The sequence below is a fragment of the Mus caroli genome, unplaced genomic scaffold (genome assembly GCF_978045245.1).
Source record: "Mus caroli unplaced genomic scaffold, Mus_caroli_1 scaffold_13, whole genome shotgun sequence".
Classification (NCBI taxonomy): Eukaryota; Metazoa; Chordata; class Mammalia; order Rodentia; family Muridae; genus Mus; species Mus caroli.
In genome coordinates, this window is record NW_028227268.1 from 53,872,570 (window position 1) to 53,892,350 (window position 19,781).

The following is a 19,781-nucleotide window of genomic DNA, read 5'->3' on the forward strand; positions in this document are numbered from 1 at the left end:
TTCTTGTTGAGTGGATTCTGCTGGTGACAACGGAACACAGTCCCTACACTCCTAGGACTAATCTGCGCTGACGTCACCTTCACCTGTTGTTCTTCTTTCTTCCTTTCTTTTCTCTTTTCCTTTCTTGCTCTTTTTGAAAAAGAGCCACGGTGGAATTAAAGATGTGCACCCTCCTGCCAGACTTCTATTACCTTCTTTATTTTTTAGAGGAGCTAGCTCATGTTTAATTGTGATTTTTTTTTTGTTTTTGTTTGTTTGTTTTGTTTTTTTGAGACAGGGTTTCTCTGTGTAGCCCTGGCTGTCCTGGAACTCACTTTGAAGACCAGGCTGGCCTTGAACTCAGAAACCTGCCTGCCTCTGCCTCCCAAGTGCTGGGATTAAAGGCGTGCGCCACCATCGCCCGGCTTTATTGTGATATTTTTAATTGTCTACGTTTTTGACAGCTGCCCTCCTACCACATGTCTATGCAGTGGTGGACACACCTTTAATCCCAGCATTTAGGAGGCAGAGGCAGGTGGATTACTGAGTTCGAGGCCAGCCTGGTCTACAGAGTGAGTTCCAGGACAGCGAGGTCTACACACTACACAGAGAAACCACCCTGTCTCTGGGGGTGGGGGTGGGGAGGTGTTTTGAGAAACCTTTGAGAGATTTGCCTACAAAAAGGAACAGACTTTCTGGGGTCAAAGGGACCTGTACTTCACAATCCAGTTAACAGAGGGTGATGCTAGTTCAGCAGGCAGAACTGTGTCAAGCCTGCAGCTGCTTGGGGAACTTCTCAGGCTGTGCTCAGCCTCCATCCCGAGCAGCATCCTCTTCACAGCATTGCTGATGGGGACCTCAAGAGCTGGGCCAACTTGTCCATCCCTACAAGGGGCAGTAATTCCTATTGTTTTGTTGGCGAAAGGGTACTTACTACTCAGCCCTGGCTGGCTGGAAATGCACTTCGTAGACCAGGCTGGCCTTGAAGTTGTGGCCCGCCTGCATCTGTGTGCTGAGTGCTGGGGCTGTGGCCATGGTCACCATTCCTGGCTGCTTTAAGTTCCTGATACTGAGGATTTCACCCAGGGCCTCAAGGCATGGCAAGTATGCACTTACCAGTGAGCTAGCTGAATCTTCAGTGTAAATATAACCTACTTAATTGCAAGTTCACACTGTTTAATTTAAATGAGAGTTCGGTTTGGCAACCTGTCAGTAAGGCTCCTGGAAAAGGAAATTTTTTTCCAAGTTCAGTAAGACAAATGCAAGGGTGTGGGTGTGGGCTTCTCCCGGAGCTGTACTTAAGTTTCTCAGCAATAGCTGAGACATATGTGTAACATTTTGGTGGCTCTGAAACTTATTTTTTTAAAGCATGTACCACAGTTTACAGGATTAAATAAGTCTGGGAGTACTGTAAAACTTTTTTGTCTCTGTATGCCCAAAGCTGAGTATAGGTCATATCACAGCTATTTTCTCAGTACTGTTAATAGGGCTTTGCCTATGGTAAGGAGGTCATTAAACTGAATGTGGGGATGAAGACAAAAGATGCTTTAGGTCGTAGGGTTAAGGCATCATCAGAAAGCATCTCCTGGCAAGCATGAGGAGGGGCAGTGGGTGCTTTCCAGGAGCTAGGCAAACAACCAACAGCCAGGGTACCATCTTGATGGCATTGTTTACCACAGAAACGAGGACGCAATTATTGAAAGAATCTTAAAAGGTCTACCAATCAGCACATTGGAAAAGTATGATCGCCAGGGAATCAGATAGGAGCAACCAGGATGTTGTCAGGTCCTGATTGCACGGAAATGCTAATCAGCAGATCATGCAAGCTCCAATCATCATTTTCTACTGCCCTCCGAAAGGAGGAACAGGTAAGGATTAACCTCCTGACGATAAAGAACAGAGGGAGCCCTTTGCTAAATAAGTAGAGACATTTCCTATTAAAGGAAGGGTGAGAATACGACACTTTAGCACGAACCCAGTGACTTACAGTTCCTGCAACGCAAGAATATTATCTATTTGCAAGTCGTTGGAAGTATTTTATTCTCCATTCGGTGCAAAAAGGGAGAAACAAAACCATCCCAGAATGCTCCCCTCACACGCGGCAAATTAGAAGCGCTATGTGAGATACTTATTTGCATATCCCCGCCCACTCACTTCCGCCTAGCTTCTACCGTAAAAATCCAAATAGAAGCATTGCTTCTAGCCCACGTATATACCACAAGATAAAAGCCTTTATTTATACCAGCCTCTTGGCCCATCCAATGGTCGTCTGAAAAATAGTATACGCCTTGCTCTTGTTATAAAATAAATTTTATTACAAAACTCTAATAAAATTATAATCCAAGATTTGAGAGATCTTATTGCAACACTGCCATCCTCTGCTTAGCCGCAGTTGGGAGGAGCAAAGGACTTGAGCGAGAGAAAACTGAAGCCTCTGCCTTTTTCTTGCAGCAGTGGGAGGTGGCTTCATCACTTTTCCAGCCTTGGTCCCTACACCCGGATTGTGATCAGAAGGGTTTCTTTTTCAGCCCAAAGACAGCGATGAATAATGCAGTTTCAGTGACCGCTGGGAAGGCGCTGTGAAAAGTACGGGGCCGGGGCGGGGGAGTTAAGAGCCCCTTCCAACCCAAACACTTGAACCTCCAAACCTTATATGCATGCGGGTGGGTTAGGGTGGGTATGACTCTTCAAAACTCTACCAATTTCACAAGTGCAGGAAAGGTCTAGGTGGGGGAAACCTTCAGATTTGGGATCGACTTTCCACCACCACCCCCCATTCCAAAATATTGGGTGCTAGGGCACCTGCAGAAGGTAAAAATGTACCAGTACGTGGTACATTCCCATCGCTCGAATACGAAGAAAGACAGGGCCACAGACGCACTACAGTGGGCTGCAATGGCTTAACAGTACAGAGGGGGTCAAGGAAAGTAATCAGTACATGATGGGCCCCGTTGGTACTTGGACTTGGGTTCAGCTTGTACCCTTCCCTTAAGACAAGCGCCAGAGTTGGCAGCCCATGTCTTCTGAATTTATGGACAATTATGTGTAAGAGACCAGAGCTGAGTTTGCTTTGATAGGACCTCTCCCTGTACACTCTGTACACTTCTGGGAAGGTTAATGTCACATATGCCCTAGGCCACACAAGAATACCTACAGACCTGATACACTAGGGATTTCTCCAGTGCCCTGTACACTCTGTACACTTCTGGGAAGGTTAATGTCACATATGCCCTAGGCCACACAAGAATACCTACAGACCTGATACACTAGGGATTTCTCCAGTGCCCTGTACACTCTGTACACTTCTGGGAAGGTTAATGTCACATATGCCCTAGGCCACACAAGAATACCTACAGACCTGATACACTGGGGATTTCTCCAGTGCCCTGTACACTCTGTACACTTCTGGGAAGGTTAATGTCACATATGCCCTAGGCCACACAAGAATACCTACAGACCTGATACACTGGGGATTTCTCCAGTGCCCTGGTCTTCCTTGTCCACAATTCAAGAGTAAAGAGCTACCTTTTTTTTAAAAAAACAAAAACAAAAACAAAAACAAACAAAAAAAAACAAGCCGGGCGTGGTGGCGCACGCCTTTAATCCCAGCACTTGGGAGGCAGAGGCAGGCGGATTTCTGAGTTCGAGGCCAGCCTGGTCTACAGAGTGAGTTCCAGGACAGCCAGGACTACACAGAGAAACCCTGTCTCGAAAAACCAAAAAAAGAAAAAAAAAAAAAAAAAACAAAAAAACAAAAAAACAAAAAAACAAAAAACAAGCCTGGCAGTGGTGGCGCACGCCTTTAATCCAGCACTTGGGAGGCAGAGGCAGGTGGATTTCTGAGTTCGAGGCCAGTCTGGTCTACATAGAGAAACCCTGTCTCAGATAACCTAAATATATAAGTAAAAAAAAAAAAAAAAAAAAAATTCACCTGCCCCTGCCTCCTGAGCACTAGGATTAAAGGCTTGCAGAACCACACCTGGGCTCTATTTTCTTGGTCCCTTTCTTAGTTCCCATAGTGCTTTGTGTTTTACACACACCTACAAGCATATTGTTTATCACATTGATTTATAGATTTTATCTGCCACCTCCTCAAACGGGATAAAATGGTTTTACTCCCATCCAGGGATCGCCAGAACCTGGCTCACATCAGGATTTAACGAATGCTTGAAGTCTATTAATTCCCCAACACTGTCTAAAACCTCTCACCTAGAGAGAGATTCGGTTTACCATGTAGAGCAGACACTTGTGCCCCAAAGGCCTACAGAGGTGGAAAGAGTGGTGACTGGGATGAGGCACATGGGGACGATGGCCAAACAAAAAGGATACAGAGGAGGCTCTGGGTGCTATTGAACATGGAGACTCCTGAGAGGAAGCCAGCCAGCTCCACTGCAAAGAGGCCCAGGGTGAGACAGAGCGCGGCTACCAGCCTGCAGAGAGAAAGGGGCTTGGACCAAGGTTTCTGGATTCTGTTGAAGACCCCTGCACTCTCACCCCGCCCCAAGAGCTCACTGGTTGTCCTGCTTCTCGTATTCCTCGGGGGTGAATTTGAGAGGCAGGCAAGCCTGGATGTTGCTTTCCTGGCGAGCCGGGCAGAAAGAAAGAAAGAAATGTCAAAAGAGGGATGGGGCTGCGGGGACAGGTTGGGGAGGGGCCGGGGAACGGGAGCAACGAACCGACCCTGTGTGAGTGGACTGAGCTGAAATGGGTCCACTCCAAGATGAGAATGGGAGGGCCGGGAGGGCACGCGCACGCGCACACGCGCCCTGTCCGCTTCTTACCCGGGACCAGAACAACGTGATGACAACCACCAGATGAGCCAAGAGCGTCAGGAACCGAGAGGGCACGAGCCCGGAGATCCGACCCATGGCCTCGGGGGCCTCGAGTGGAGGCCGTGGGTTTTGAGGATGGAAGTCTGGGGTGGGTCACTCATCAAGTCTCCCAGAGCAAGCAGGCCAGACCTCTCTACTTAGGTCTCCTTCCCGCGCGCTCCGGCGCCGCCCGGCTGCCATGGTAACTGCGTCCGCAAGCGCCACGCTGCTGCTTTCGCAAGTCTCGCGATAGTGCTGCTCCCTCTACCGACGTCTAAAGGCCCGGTACGTGAGCCGTTAATGGACCCAAGAGAATGCAGCCAGAACCACTAAATCCTCTCTTCTCCTGTGCTTCCCACTCACTGCCTTGAGCGCTAGGAGTCGAGGGGACGAACGAGGAGAGGCTGACGCGCCGAGCTTGTCCCAGGGTCGCGCCAAGTCCCCTAGCCCCTGGTTGTCAGAGGACTCCCCCTTCCGCCCTAGAGCAAAACTTTGCCGAAGAATGACTCTAATTTCTCCCTAAATAACTTGTCTCCGTGTCATGAGAGATTTGCCGATTGCAGAAATGAGCAGCCTTGGGATGGTTAGAATTGGATGTGGGTGAGGTGACTGCCTCGGGAACGGAGGGGATCTGAAAGGGTGAAGAATGGAGCGGGGGACTGGAACTGCTTGTGTGCTCCTGGGAGGCTTAGCCTAGGCTGGGACGCTGACCCACCACCGATTTCACGCTCGCTCTGAGTTGTTAGGCCCCGGACATTGCTCAGCTACAGACCAAGAACCTCTTCTTAGGGTGATGTGACCGATTTAGGGCTTCGGATGAAATCCCTGCAGATCGGAGAATCGGAAAGTTCTCAGCACTTTCCAGTTCACAATCAAGTCCCATGTCAATGGACCTCCCATCCCACTTGCACTCTCTGGTCCCTCCATTCCTTTTTCTTTGTGCCTCTAAATCAGCCCAAAAGACAAGGCTCAGGCTCAGAGGGATTTTATCTATTCAACAAATATTTGATGTCTCCCAGATGCTAGGCACGGTGCTTTCATCTGAGAGTACCTCGATAAAGTCCCTCCAGGTTATATTCTAGGTGGGGAGATTGATAACAGCCAAAACAAGAACAAAACCCAGCAAGGTAATGCGTGCTATATATATATTTTTTTTAATTAAAAGATAACACTAGAATAATATCAAAGGGAAGCTTTGAAAATAGATACTTCTTAAATTTTGGTTTCAAGGAATTGGCAGAGAGAGAGAGGAAGGAGGAGGAAGAAAAGAACAAGAGGAAGAAGAAGAAGAAGAAGAAATGCTTCTGTCTCCCTAAAGTAATACATGGGGTTCCCTTTCCTAAGCCAGTGAGTGAATTTAGAACTCAAAGTCAACATATTTTAGTTAAAGGTCATGAAAGACAAACTGGAGGTCTTCTGAATGAACGGGGCTGGGGGTGGGGGAATCTAACTGAACCTGAGATCCCAAACCAGGCAAAAGAACTGCCCCCCGCCCCCATTTTATTATAAAAGACTGAGGTGAGATGCTTGACAAGTTTTGTATAGGGTTTGTAACTTAAACGACAGCATTGTAATCATGTAATTTCCTGATTTTTTTTTTTTCAGTATTGGAGATAAGCTCCAGGCCTCTTACATATAGGTAGGTAAGCACCCTCCACTGAGCCATCCTCCCATCTTCCCTTCTGAGACCTATAGTATTATCAACGCATAGAATGGCATTCTAAAAAACATAAAGAATAATCTATAGCATTGAATGTCCTTATATATTCAGCTCCTACTTATTGACACTTGTGCCTGTGGGCTGCACTGGGGATCAAACACAGGGCATGGACCACACTAAACGACTGCTTTACTACTGAGCTCCACTCAAGCTCCTATATGGTGAAACTTTATAACTTTTTCATATAAAATTGAGTCTTAAGCTGGATAGGGGGGAAACACCTATAGTCCCAGCATTTGGGAGGTGGGGGAAAGAGGGTTAGAAATTCAAGGTCGTGCTAGGTTATATAGTCAGTTCAATAAAAGGAAAAAACTAAAATGTCTCTACAAAAAAAAAAAAATGTAGAAATGGCTTAGTGATTAATCCCTGCACCAGGTGTTAATCCTAGCACTCAGGAGGCAGAGGCAGACAGATCTCTGTGAGTTCAAGGCCAGCCTGGTCTACAAAGCAGGACAGCCAAGGCTACACAGAAACCCTCTGCTGAAACAAAGAGCACAGAATACTCTAGTTAAATTCAGTTCCCAGCACCCATATGGTGCTGCTTACAACTTCTTGTAACTCCAGATCCAGTGCCCTCTTCTGGAAACTACACACTTACACATACATACACACACACACTAACACATACACTCATACTCACACTCAACACACCATACACAATCACACTCAACACACACAAACACACACACAAGGACTCACACTCAATGCACATACTTATACACAATATTTAAAATAAATCTCCAGGTATGGTGGCACACAGCTTCAGTCCTAGCACTCAGGAGACAGAGGCGGACAGGTCTGTAGGGCACACAGTGAAATCCTGTCTCAAAAAAGTCTTTAAAAAATAAGACTGTTAATTATTTTAATTAAGGTACCTCAAGACAGCCATTTTTGTTTGGGGGTTTTTTGTTTTGTTTTTTTGTTTTGTTTTTGAAACAGGGTCTCACTATGTACCGCCAGCTTTCCTAGAATTCACATTTGTAGATCAGGCTGGCCCTCCAACTCACAGAGACCCTCCTGCCTCTGTTTTCAGAGTGCTGGGGTCAAAGTGTTCATAACTACATTTATTTACTACTACTACTTCTTCTTCTTCTTCTTCTTCTTCTTCTTCTTCTTCTTCTTCTTCTCTTTTTCTTCTCCTCCTCCTCTTTCTTCTCCTTTTCCTCCTCCTCCTCCTCCTCCTTCTCCTTCTTCTTCTTTGTTTTCTAATGAGAGGTGAGTTTTTTGTATTCTCCATCACAGAAGTTAGGATGCTGTAAAATGTGCCAACTCACTTAGGGCACAGACAAGATGAAAGCACTGAACAGTGTCTCTTCCCTGCCTGTGATTTTCGAGCCTGTGCTGGGTGAGGGTGTAGCTGGCGACTATCTCCAGGCAGAAGAGGCTGTATCATAAACTAAGGGTGAGGAAAGGCTAGGACATGCGTTGGAGGATTTCCAAAGATCCAAAGGCAGGAGTCAGCCCTGCGGAGATCTGTGGAAACAGCGTTCCAGACGAGGGAGGAGCCAGGGCTAGATAAGCCGTGTGTGTTTGCCAGGGACGCTGAAGCTTAAGGAAGCAGGAGGAGAGATCAGACCGATGTTGGAGAAGTGGATGAGAGCTTAGCTTTCTCAGCTTCTACAGACATGACCAGAGGCATAGTCAGGTTTGTGTTCTCTGCAACATGGAAAACATTTTAAGTAGAAGATGAATGAGGAGGATGTGAAAGAAACATGCGATAGATTGGGGCTTGAGTCAGGATGGAATCGAGCAGGTGGATTGGAGTAAGACAATTAAGAGATCAAGAAATACTGAATTTTTTTTTTTTTTAAAGACAGGGTCTCACACTATAGCTCTGTTTAGCCTGAAGTTCACTGTGTGCTGTAGAATGGCCTACTCTTGGTAGTTTTCCTGTCTCAGCCTCTCAAGTTCTGGGATCTCTGGAATGTGCCCTGACGCCTCTCTATGAGAGATATTTAGAGGAAAAAGGTCTGGGCCTGGCTGTGGGATCCAGGTTCTAGCGTCTGGATGTTTGGGTTTTTCTGATTATAGTAGGCTTCCAGCCTAAGGGGCCTACTCGATGGTAGAAACTAGGTAGTCACACTTCATGTTATACGGTAATGAGACGAAGTGAGCTTTGTACAACTGTCCTGACTTTTTCCACGACCTTGGTTCTCAGAAGCCTGTCCTAGAAAAGCTGTTTCTGAGTTTCAGTGCCACTCTGTGGCCGTAGCTGGTACTACAGGAGACCGGTGTTCTTCAATCTGCTTCTCCCTTCAGGATTTCTCTCCTAGAAAGAAGAGAGGGAGGGAGGGAGAGAGATGAGTATTTAGGATTATAAAAACAGAAATTAAGAAAAGTGACCCCAAATATTATCTGAGAGTTCAAATTGCCTCTGTTAGGAGGGAACAAAAGAGCCTACATCACTGAATGTGCGGCACTGCCAGGGCCTGGGGAATTGTTTCCTTCTCAGACAGTTGCTTGTGGCGTTTGGGTACAGGCATTCCATTCAACGCATGCTGGCGGTGTGTTGGCGACACATGTCGGTCCTGCCCTTCCCGCCGATCGGTGCTTTCCCCTGTACGTGGGAGTCTGCCTGCCGGGAGCATCCAGACCTCCTGGAACCCAGGGGTGGCATCTACCTGGTCAGAACCTTCCTGTGCCGTGCTTGTGTGTGTGTGTGTGTGATCTAGGTTGTCGTCATGCTTTTGCCTGCTTGTCCTCTATTGCTCCAGTGGCAGTGACCCACAGCAGACGCTGCTGTACCTCCTCTTCTTCCTCCAGGCTCCGCGGTGTCGTGGAGCACCCACATGATAGGCAGAGCTGGCTGTTCACGTGGGACTGCCCACAGAGCTCAGGCCTGAGCTGCCAGCCCATCGCGGAGCTGCCTGCAAACTGGCACGTGGTCTGAGTCAAGTGCGTGCTTCCCGGCTGCCATCGTAATTCTTTCAATTTCATCTTTTAATGATATTAAACATGTACATGATTTACAAAGTTTACAAGACTGCGCTGCCTAGAGATCTCTGTGCCCCTCTTTTATTGCACATGAATCATTTTATTACTTTTTGACTTACTCCTCCATCAAAAACAAGCAACCTGGCCTGAAGCTTAAAGTATAGCCAAGGCTAGCCCTGAAGTAATCTTGACCATAGTACTGGTATACCGCAATCAACACCACCACCACCACCATCAATCAGCAGCACCACCACCGCCGCCGCCACTACCACCGGAGTTTGGGTATTTTTAGGTTCTGGTTTTGTTTTTTCCAGACACCATCTCACTAAGTAACCCAGGCTGTCCTTGAATTTGAGATTATTCTTCCTCACCTTCCCCTAGTGCAGGCATTACAAACCTTGCCACCACACCCAGGACTATTCTTCACTCACTATTATTGTAATGGAAAATAAAAGGTTGTTTTTGTGCTATTTTAAGGCAGGGTTTTACAATATGGCCCTTGGCAGGGACAAGCCTGGAAAAAATATATATATACATACACACACACATACATACACATACACGCACACATACATATACATATATATCTCAGGCTGGCCTCCAGCTCACAGTATTCCTGCATCTGTCTCCTGTGTGCTGGGATTAAGAGCATGGACCGGCAGGCAGATTTCTGAGTTCGAGGCCAACCTGGTCTACAGAGTGAGTTCCAGGACAGTCAGGGCTATACAGAGAAACCCTGTCTTGAAAAAAACAAAATAAAAAATAAAGAGCATGGACCAAGGGTTGTTTCTTCCAAAACAAACCCAATTTTTCAGTGATATCTAAGCGATCCTTTTTTATGGGACAAAAGTGTTAGTAGTCCTATGGTTTCCATTAGGGAAAAGAGCTGTGCTGCTTCCCAAGAAAATATTTTATTATCTCTAGATATTTTTTTGAGACAAATCCTTAGTCTGTGAACTCCCCATTCTGCCTCCACTTCTCAAATACACTGGTGCAGGCATAAGCTACTACACTCAGTGTTCTCCCTCCCTCCCTCCCTCCCCTGCTCCCTCCCCATTTGACAGAGGACATCCTATAGTCCAGGCTGGTCTCAGACAACTAAAATGTAGCATTTCTAGCAGGGCCTGATGGCCCAGGCCTAGAATCCCAGCTCCAAGGGTAGAGTGCAAGAGAATGCAAATCCAAGGCCTGCTTGGACTGCAGAACAGATTCAACGCTAGCCAGGGCGATTTAACAAGAAACGCTCTCAGCCTGACGGCTCCTGAACCTTACTCACAGTTTCGGACCCAGATGCTCCTCTCCCCTTGATCAGTCATTTCTTCTTCCCGGGCCCTCTGCATGCGCCACGTCAGGCCAAACTGAAAAGGGGGACTCATTCTTGACTCTTTCTTCTCCCTCCCGTTTCTTTCCCAGCTCCCCAGTCCCGTCCGTTCCAGGGACAGGGTGGGGAGGCCATGGAGCAAGAGGTGTAAAGCTGATCGCTCTGAACAGTTCAGTCTGTGGGTCTTCCTTCAAGAGGAGAAGCTCCATTCTTTGGGTTTCCAGAGAAACCCAAAATCACTGTGGACAAGTGGGTGGGTGGGGTGGCTCCCTGCAATAGTCATGAGGTGCCCTGTCTACAGCGGTGGCCGGCCGGCCTCGTGGCGCAACGGTAGCGCGTCTGACTCCAGATCAGAAGGTTGCGTGTTCAAATCACGTCGGGGTCAGCTCCTTTTTTTCTTACGTTTCTTTAGCTTCCTTTATTTTTGCCCCAATGATCAAAGAAGAAACAGCTCTTAAAAAAACAAGAATGGGAAAGCTCAGGAGGCAAATCCTGGTCAGTATGCCTCCTGGTCAGTATGTCTCGCGAGTATTTTCTTGCGGATAGTCAAGGTAATTCTGGGCAGAGAGCAGGACTCTCAAGACCAGCCAACCGCAATTGGAGCATTCAGTGTTCTCAGCTGCCGAGAGGTAGACCCACTATTGTTCTGCTAGTTCGTTCTGCAGTTATGAATAGAATTGTTTACAAATGCAAGGCCTACCCGTCAGGAGTGAGAGTTGAGGTCTCAGAGAAGCCAAACTGTATTTGTGCTGTGTAGACGAGGTGGCCGAGTGGTTAAGGCGATGGACTGCTAATCCATTGTGCTCTGCACGCGTGGGTTCGAATCCCATCCTCGTCGTCTGTAGCTTCTAAGGTCTACATTCAGTTTTGTACCTTAGAAACAAGGGTTTAAAATGTCATCATTGTAATTTCACGTTCCAAGTCAGATAACCCTATAATTTCTCCCACCCTGTTCTTCGCTTGTTCGTTAGTCTTTTTCCAGCACTGTCGAAAATTATTCCCCGGCTTCTTCATGTGCCCTGGAATTGACCTGGCCAAGTAGTGAAGGCGTCACAACATCACGTAGGCGCCGTGGCTTAGTTGGTTAAAGCGCCTGTCTAGTAAACAGGAGATCCTGGGTTCGAATCCCAGCGGTGCCTTTGTTGTTTCTTATTTTGGGGAAAATAGAAAACCAGTTACTGCTCAGCCCCTGGAGTCTTGTGACCTCGTATTTGAGAGTGGTTACTAGAACATGTCCAGCCTTGAATATCATCATATTTACGCTCCGACCAGCAATCAAATGCCAAAGTCTCATCTTTTGGGCTTTATCAGAGTTTCTACTTGATTCCTTACTTGAGTACTTTATTTGACTAGTTTGGGTAATTTATTTTTCCGTTTTATAAAATGCATTTTCTAAGCAGAGTTGGTACAGCCATTTATTTACATTGCTTTAGAGCTCCCTTGTTTTCGTCTCTGGCCGGTTAGCTCAGTTGGTTAGAGCGTGGTGCTAATAACGCCAAGGTCGCGGGTTCGATCCCCGTACGGGCCAGTACCTTTACTTTTTTTAAACAAAAAGCATTTGTTCAATATTACTTTCTCCTTAGCTATTATGAGATAAAAATATGAAATTCTCCCAGTTTGGTTTTATTTCTAATGTTCACCTCTTAGTATATGTGCTGCCGAAGCGAGCACTAATGTTCACCTTAACAAGGCGGCTTTGCCAGCTTTAATCGTTTTCTTATTAGGAGACATTTAAGAAAACTTCATACAGCTGTCTTCCTAATACTGAAACAGTTCGAACTAAACAAATATACTGGAATGCTGCAAAAATGTGGGGATGTCTTGGAGTGTGGGATATTTTATGATTATAACATATAGTTCCTGAACGAACGTACTATGTAAATTGTATGAAGACAGCCTTTGCCATTGGGACACGATTGTCTTAAATCATTATACAGAACTCTGATCAGCACATGATAGAGCTGTCAAGAGTTTATATTTCTCTATATTTCCTCTATAACCAAGACAACCAATCTGCCCAGTGTCTATCTACCCATCGGGAGCAGAGAAGCCCTTTCCCCTCAAGACCTTGGTTGTGTTTCTGCTTTAGTGGCTCTTCGGGCCCTTTATGATCTCCCTCAGCTCTGACGCATCTCCTCCATCTAGCTTGAGACTTCCTCCCCCACACTCCCAGTTCCTACTCCCGGGAGCTCGGGGAGCCACAGGGGCCTTCATTCCCATTCCTTTGGCTTCTCAACCCCTTCGACCCCCCCCCACACACACACACACACAAACAGACTCAGCCTTAGCAGCAGCAGCACTTTAATTCCACAAAAACTCAGAAAGCCAAAATTAATTAGAATACTCCACAACAGGTGGGCTTCAAAACCAGTAACAATTCGACCTGAACCCTGAGAGCAGTGAGACACTCCCCCGCGCCCCCCACCGCTCTCCCTCCATCATGAAATGTGCTCCTCCACCCCGTGGCATTTTAGGGGACCAGAGGAAAGAAGCAGGAGGTTATGCAGATGTTGCGCCCTCGCCCTCGCATGGTGTGTGGGCAAGGACCGCTCAAGTTCCTAAAGCCCCTGGCACTTGAGGTGTGTGACCATTGGGATCCGGATAGTCGCAGCGGGGCTGAGGTCTCTCTGATCACACATTCCGTGTCTGCCCCACCCTCCAGCAGAGATCTAAGGGCCTGTATTCCCATGGACGGCGTTCTAGCTTAGGGAGAAGGGTCAGGAAGAACAGGGTAGCTATAGATGGCCAACTGAATAAAAGCAGAGCTACATCCCTTCCCACCAGGAGAATCCTCACAACTAGCCCATTCACACTCCGCAGGCTTAGAATGGGCACAGGCCTCCTAAACGCTTGTGGAAGAACCTCTAACGCACAGGCATCCCCTCAGCAAGCAGTTTCCACCAGGGCTCTTTGAAGAGTCCTGAGGGTCCTATTGGACCCTGGTCTGGCCAGGTTACGCATGGTCTCTCCTCTATGCTCCTGGTCACTTGCATAGGGCCTCCAACACCTCCAGAGTGCGTCGGATATCTCGGACTTGGCGTGCCAGCCCCTGAACCGGTTGCAAAGCCCGTTCCAGCTCCTCGCAGCGCGCAAGTAAGGTGTACATGCCCTTGATGCTCATGTCCACGGCTTCACCTAAGGAGTCCACCGCGTCGCGGTAGGTCTGGATACAGCCCACGCTCAACGCTGTCAGCTCTTGCACCGCACCACCCAGCCCGCGAAGCAGACGGTCCACCCGGCCGCCCAGCTCGCGACTCAGCCGCTCCAGATCCCTCAGCACCTCCGGGTCGATGGGAGGGATGGTGGGGGTGGGTGCGGGCGTTAGGCAGGGCCGCACAGAGGCAGGGGGAACGGGTGGTGGGGCGCCACTCAGTCGGATCTTGAGTTGTAGGTTGTTGGCCACAAAGTGAGTAAGGTCGCCGTGGCGGCTCACCGTGCCCTCCAGCTCTAGGGGGCTGGAGATAGTGGCGCGACGTCCTCCGCCCGCGCCGGCCTCGCCACTGGATGAAGACCCCCCTCCACCGCACGCCCCACTCAGCCCGTCCAGGCTGCGGCTGTCCTGAAGGCGGCTGGGGAACGAGCGGCCAGCCCTACCCGCCGCCGCCTCTTCGTCGTCCTCGTCGTCGTCGTCGTCACCCTCTTGCTGCGGCAGCTCCACATTCATCTCGACGCCTCCGGGGCTCCCTCGACGGCAGACCCTCAGAGCGGAGGGCTGATCCTCGCTGGGCTCGGGCTCTGGGTACCAGGAGGACGGGGGCGGGGCGTGCTCGGAACCTGGCACCCCCCGGCGTCCCCGGGCCCCTGACGGCGTCGCCCGGGAGCTCGGCTTGTCCTCCCAAGTGTCCAGCTCCGGCCCATGGGCGATGCTGCCGCTCCAAGTCTTTGGGGACACTTGGGGATGACGGCTCGCGACCCCAACGCTCTCAGCCTCTTCCTCCCCGGACAGCGTCCGGACTGAGGGCGGCTTCGAGGGCGTTCGGGACGGCCTGCCGCTGAAAGTCGCGGCCTGGTGCTCAGCTCCGACCGAAAGCTCCGGCTCCGGCCCGAGCCGCCCCTGGGCGGCCTCCATACTGAGGGTGGGGGCCGGAACCGCGAGTCGTCCGCCGGGCTCCCCGGGCAGCGGCGGCGCCTTTAAGGGGCGTTGGCGGAGGCGCGCCGATTGGCAGCCGGATGATAATGGTCCGGACAGGAAGGGCTCTGTGATTGGTCGCCACCCCAGGAAGTTCCGGGAGGAGGGCTGTTATTGAACTGCAGAACACACGTGAAAGCCAGTCGGATGGCCGCTCTGGGGTGACAGCTGTGCGCGGGGCCCCGCCCCTTCGGAAAGTTGAGGGGGCGGGTCTTAAAAGACCCGAACCCGGGAGCGCCCGAGTCCCACCGGGGCGGAGCTTAGGCTCTACGTCCACGGTGGAGTCGTCCGGAACTACCGCCGAGCAGTCGCACTCCACCGGGGATCGTTCTTGGGAGCTCTGGGGGTTCTTGGATGCTCAGGGTTGGACCGAACCGAGCTAGAAAACCGAGAAAGAAAAACAGCAGCGCCAAGAGAGAGAAAGCCGGAATTCCCAGCGGAACGGGGCCGATTGGTTCCATCCTTGAAACATTGACAGACTGGTCGTTGAAGCGCCCAGAGCGACTCACTGTGCAGGGGAATTGCAGCTCGTGGACTTTCCTGTGCTTTTGTCACTCTTCGGCCTCCTGTCCCCTCTGCGTAGAGCATTTCTCTCATTGGAGGATAATATTGAGGGTTTTTTTTTTTTTGTTTTTTGTTTTTGTTTGTTTGTTTGTTTGTTGTCACAAGAGAAAATATTCCATAGGTGAAAGGATCAGACGTTTTGATAAGCACGCTCGGGAAAATAAAGGGCTGTGATTGAGAGTAAGAAGGACTAGTTAGATGAGGCCTCGGTCGGGAAAGGTCTCTGATGGGGACTATCAAGAGCATCAACTCAGCTTGCTGACAGAGGGAGGAATGGCTTACTGAAGCCTCAGAGGCAAAGAGGTTTGATATAAACAAGAAACGCTGAGGTACGGAGTGTGGGGGAAAGACAGAGAGAAGACACCAGGGCTAAAATAAATGAGAAGGGAGAGGATTAACAACATCCAGATCGAAGATTCAGGACCCCCGGGCCACATTTCCCAGGGCACTGTAGTTTCTGTAGCAGATGGAGAGTCTTTCCAAGAGCCGTGGGACAGGAATCAAATGGTAGAAAAGTCGTCAACTGCAACACAGCCAAAGCTCTGGGACCCTTCTAGTTAGCAAAACAATGTATTAATATTCTTCCTTGGTTTAGAATCTTTGTATACCCCCAGCTGTCCTGGAACTAGCTTTGTAGACCAGGCTGTCCTTGAACTCACATCACAGAGATCCTTCTGCCTCTGCCTCTGTCTCCCAAGTTCTGGCTTGGGGTTAAAGGCAGAAGAACACCATGCCCTACTTGTTCCTGTTTTTGAAACTGAATCCTGTGTGGAAAGTGTGTACAATCACTGTGGCTAGTAATTGCAGAATCTTCCTGGTTTTTTGCAGTCCCCTTCACCCTGTCTTTATTCTTTTTTAATTTTTGTTTTGTTTTGTTTTGTTTGTTTGTTTTTCGAGACAGGGTTTCTCTGTGTAGCCCTGGCTGTCCTTGAACTCACTTTGTAGACCAGGGTGGCTTCGAACTCAGAAATTCACCTGCCTCTGCCTCCCAAGTGCTGGAATTAAAGGTGTGTGCCACCGTGCCCAGCCCTGTCTTTATTCTTGTGTTTCTTGCTCATTTCTTGAGCTCTTTTTCCTTCAAAAGAAGCCATTTTTGGCAAGTCTTTTGTCTTCTACTACTATGACTACTACTACTATAATTACTTTCTCCTCCTCTTCTTCATGCCAAAGGTGTGCAAAATAAGATGACATTCAGTGTGACAGTGGAGGTTTTAGTTGGTGTCATAAGGTTTAGTTGGGACATTGCCTTCCCTACTATTTGGTGACTCCATTTAGATTCCTTTTGTAATGTACATGTCTTAGGGAGCCTCTACAGTAGGTTTCCATATGGTTTTAAATGTCCTTTAGTGTTAGCTGTCCCTCCCTATGTTTCCTCCTTTACCTTCCTTCCTTCCTTGACCCATTTAATCCTCCTAGTTTCCCCTTTGGCTCTCCATAACAGTATATTCTATTTCCCTGTCTAAGTACCTGTCTTAGTTTGGGTTTCAATTGCTATAAAAGAGACACCATGACCACAGCAACTTCTTTTTTGTTTAATTCTCTATTCTCCTGACTTCTCAGTCCCAACCAACCCTCCTTATACTTTCAAACACAAGCTGCTTTAAAAAAAAAAAAGACTTAATTTATATATATGATTACACTGTAGCTGCCCACCAGATGATCCCATTACAGATGGTTGTGAGCCACCATGTGGTTGATGGGATTTGAACTCAGGACCTCTGGAAGAGCAGCCAGTGTTCTTAATGGCTGAGCCTTCTCTCCAGCCCCCCAACCCCCCAGGGCAACTCTCACAAAATATTTAATTGGAACTGGCTTAGAGTTTCAGAGGTTTAGTCCATTATCATCATATCAAAAAGCATGGTGGCATCAAGGCAGACATAGTGCTGCACAGGTAGGTGAGAATTCTACATCTTGATCCACAGGCATCAGGAGAGACAGTGACACACCAGTGACACACCTCCTCCTACAAAGCCACAGCTACTCTAACAAGACCATTCCTCCGCATAGTGCCACTCCCTATGGGCCTAGGGGTGCCATTCTTATTCAAACTACCACAATACCTAGCCTCTGCTTATTAAGACTGTAGTACACATAAGTTAGCTTAAAAGCTAACATTGACAAATAAAACCCACGCTCTTTGTCTTTTGGGGCTTGGGTACCTCATACAGGATGATTTTTTTTTTCCTAGCTGTATCTATTCACCTGCCATGTCAAGATCTCTTCTTTCTAAATAGTTGGATCATATTGCCTTGCGTAAATGGACCACATTTTCAGTATCCATTCATCAGTCGGTGGCTAACTAGGCTATTTTCAATTCTGTTAATAAATGAAAATGGATGAGCAAGTATCTCAGAGGCAGGCAATGGTGATGCGTGCCTTTAATCCCAGCACTTGGGAGGCAGAGGCAGGAAGATTTCTGAGTTCAAGGCCAGCCTGGTCTACAGAGTGAGTTCCAGGACAGCCAGGGCTATACAGAGAAACCCTGCCTCGAAAAATCAACAACTAAAAAAGTATCTCTGTTGTAAGATTTAGAGCTCTTTGGGTATGCACCCAAAGAGCAATATAGGTGGATCTTGAAGTACCTCGATTTCCAGCTTCCTGAGAAAGGGTCAAACTGATTTGCCCTGGTGCTACCTGAACCACTATCACGGTGTTATACATCTTAGAGAATCTTCTATCCTACTCTCCCCGTCCCCTTTAGCAATTCCCAAACACAACTCAAATCCCTTAAACAACTCCCTTTCTATGCTCACTTTCCCATTGTTGAGTTTCTTTCCCCTTCTTCTAAGCAGTATAGCCAGGCCTTGTGACCCATGTCCATAGAGTCTAAGTTGGCCTTCACTCAAGATCTTTCTGCTTCAACCTCCCTAGTACTAGGATTTACCCTCAAGATATAGCTGATTATCATTATCTTTAATCCTTTTTTATGTGTATGGGAAATCAGATCTCATGGAGGAGTTACAGTTGGTTGTGAACTGCCTATCAAGGGTTCTTAACTGCTGAACCGTCTATCCAGCCCCTTGTGCTTTGTTCTTATACACTCCACACCCCCTTCCTGTCCCCCTCCTCCCACAGAAAGCTCTCCCTTCTGCTTTCAAGGCGTATGCATTCCACACCCTTTCCTTCCTCTTTAGATCCTTTCTTCCCATTCCAATTCTATTTCACATTCTACACACACACACACACACGGACACACACACGGACACACACACGGACACACACAGACAGGCAGACACTAGCTGTGTATGTGGAAGTCAGAAGATAAAAAGGTCTTAACAAGGAGTTCATTCCCTCCTTCCACTCACTATACAAATCCCAGCTTCATCTCAGCAATGGACCTCAGGGGTCAGTCACTTGGTGTTAAGCACCTCTACCTGCTGATCCAACTCACAGTCCTCAAAGCTCGCTCTTTCTTTCTTTCTTTCTTTCTTTCTTTCTTTCTTTCTTTCTTTCTTTCTTTCTCTCTTTTCTTTTCTTTTCTTTTCTTTTCTTTTCTTTTCTTTTCTTTTCTTTTCTTTTCTTTTTTTGGAGAGGAGACAGAGTTTCTCTGTGTAACTTGGGTTGTCCTGGAACTCCCTCCATAGAACAGACTGGGTAGACCAGGCTGGTCTTAAACTCAGAGATCCACCGGCCTCTGCCTCCTAGGTACTGGGACTAAAGGCATGCACCACCACTGCTTGGTTTACTATGCTGCTTTTTATAATCTTGATTCCACTCTGTGGCCAAGGCTGGCTTGGATCTCAATATCTACACCAGGCTGGCTTTGAACTCGTGACAATCCTGTTGCTTCTATTTCTCAAAGGCTGAGATTAAAGGCATGGACCACTGTCCTGGGCTTGATATGACCAAGACTTTTTAATTTTTAAAAGTGTGTGAGTTGTTTGCCTGTATGTATGTTTGTGCCTGGTGCTCTCGGAGGCCAGAATACCATGGAGCTAAACTTACAGATAAGTCTTTGAACATAGAGCAGCCATGGCTCTAGCCCCTTAACATTTTATTTTAAGTAGGTTTTTTTTGTTTGTTTGTTTGGTTGGTTTTTCGAGACAGGGTTTCTCTGTGTAGCCCTGGCTGTCCTGGAACTCACTTTGTAGACCAGGATGGCCTTAAACTCAGAAATCCGCCTGCCTCTGCCTCCCGAGTGCTGGGATTAAAGGCGTGCGCCACCACGCCCAGTTTATTTTAGTTTTTTGGGACAGATTCTTACTATGTAGTTAGTCTTGGCTTGTCTGGAACTCATTATATAGACCAGGCTAGCCTCCAACTGAGACCTGCCTGCTTCTTTCTCCTAAGCACAAGGATTAAAAGTCTGTTTCACACTGACTG

The 19,781-nt window shown here is 48.0% G+C and overlaps 2 protein-coding genes, 1 long non-coding RNA gene and 5 other non-coding genes across 9 annotated transcripts; 5 read left to right on the plus strand and 3 right to left on the minus strand.

Annotated features, from left to right (window-relative positions):
- Nucleotides 1-1,734: 1,734 nt before the first annotated feature.
- LOC115032630 (U8 small nucleolar RNA) lies at nucleotides 1,735-1,869 on the minus strand. The gene has a single exon (XR_003838267.1). It is a non-coding gene; the product is annotated as a U8 small nucleolar RNA (small nucleolar RNA).
- A 402-nt stretch (nucleotides 1,870-2,271) lies between these two features.
- Tmem107 (transmembrane protein 107) lies at nucleotides 2,272-4,995 on the minus strand. Of its 2 annotated transcripts, XM_021177454.3 has the most exons (5): nucleotides 4,761-4,992; nucleotides 4,492-4,559; nucleotides 4,309-4,409; nucleotides 2,782-2,878; nucleotides 2,272-2,556 (listed from the first exon to the last, which is right to left on the minus strand). In XM_021177454.3, the coding sequence occupies exons 1-5, from the start codon at nucleotides 4,845-4,847 to the stop codon at nucleotides 2,487-2,489; spliced, it is 423 nt and encodes a 140-aa protein (XP_021033113.1). In that variant the 5' UTR covers nucleotides 4,848-4,992; the 3' UTR covers nucleotides 2,272-2,486. The 2 variants fall into 2 exon arrangements, with proteins under 2 accessions (XP_021033113.1, XP_021033112.1); XM_021177453.3 differs by lacking the exon at nucleotides 2,272-2,556 and having other exon boundaries at nucleotides 2,597-2,878; nucleotides 4,761-4,995.
- A 23-nt stretch (nucleotides 4,996-5,018) lies between these two features.
- On the plus strand, nucleotides 5,019-9,457 carry LOC147001482 (uncharacterized). Its single transcript, XR_015045046.1, has 4 exons — nucleotides 5,019-5,075; nucleotides 6,021-6,107; nucleotides 6,396-6,429; nucleotides 9,274-9,457. It is a non-coding gene; the product is annotated as an uncharacterized LOC147001482 (long non-coding RNA).
- A 1,621-nt stretch (nucleotides 9,458-11,078) lies between these two features.
- On the plus strand, nucleotides 11,079-11,150 carry Trnaw-cca (transfer RNA tryptophan (anticodon CCA)). Its single transcript has one exon. It is a non-coding gene; the product is annotated as a tRNA-Trp (tRNA).
- A 371-nt stretch (nucleotides 11,151-11,521) lies between these two features.
- Nucleotides 11,522-11,603, plus strand: Trnas-gcu (transfer RNA serine (anticodon GCU)). The gene has a single exon. It is a non-coding gene; the product is annotated as a tRNA-Ser (tRNA).
- A 227-nt stretch (nucleotides 11,604-11,830) lies between these two features.
- Nucleotides 11,831-11,904, plus strand: Trnat-agu (transfer RNA threonine (anticodon AGU)). The gene has a single exon. It is a non-coding gene; the product is annotated as a tRNA-Thr (tRNA).
- A 315-nt stretch (nucleotides 11,905-12,219) lies between these two features.
- On the plus strand, nucleotides 12,220-12,293 carry Trnai-aau (transfer RNA isoleucine (anticodon AAU)). The gene has a single exon. It is a non-coding gene; the product is annotated as a tRNA-Ile (tRNA).
- A 750-nt stretch (nucleotides 12,294-13,043) lies between these two features.
- Borcs6 (BLOC-1 related complex subunit 6) lies at nucleotides 13,044-14,930 on the minus strand. The gene has a single exon (XM_021177342.3). It carries the CDS (start codon nucleotides 14,832-14,834, stop codon nucleotides 13,749-13,751), a length of 1,086 nt encoding a protein of 361 aa, XP_021033001.1. The 5' UTR covers nucleotides 14,835-14,930; the 3' UTR covers nucleotides 13,044-13,748.
- Between the last annotated feature and the right edge of the window lie 4,851 nt (nucleotides 14,931-19,781).

Bases quoted from the DNA above. Each gene is read 5' to 3' on its own strand.
- Tmem107 (XM_021177453.3), bottom strand. From the start codon at position 4,847: ATGGGTCGGATCTCCGGGCTCGTGCCCTCTCGGTTCCTGACGCTCTTG. The intron at 4,560-4,760 runs GTAAGAAGCGGA...CCGGCTCGCCAG, and splicing joins TCACGTTGTTCTGGTCCCGG to GAAAGCAACATCCAGGCTTG. The intron at 4,410-4,491 runs GTGAGCTCTTGG...TTCTCTCTGCAG, and splicing joins TACGAGAAGCAGGACAACCA to GCTGGTAGCCGCGCTCTGTC.
- Borcs6 (XM_021177342.3), bottom strand. From the start codon at position 14,834: ATGGAGGCCGCCCAGGGGCGGCTCGGGCCGGAGCCGGAGCTTTCGGTC.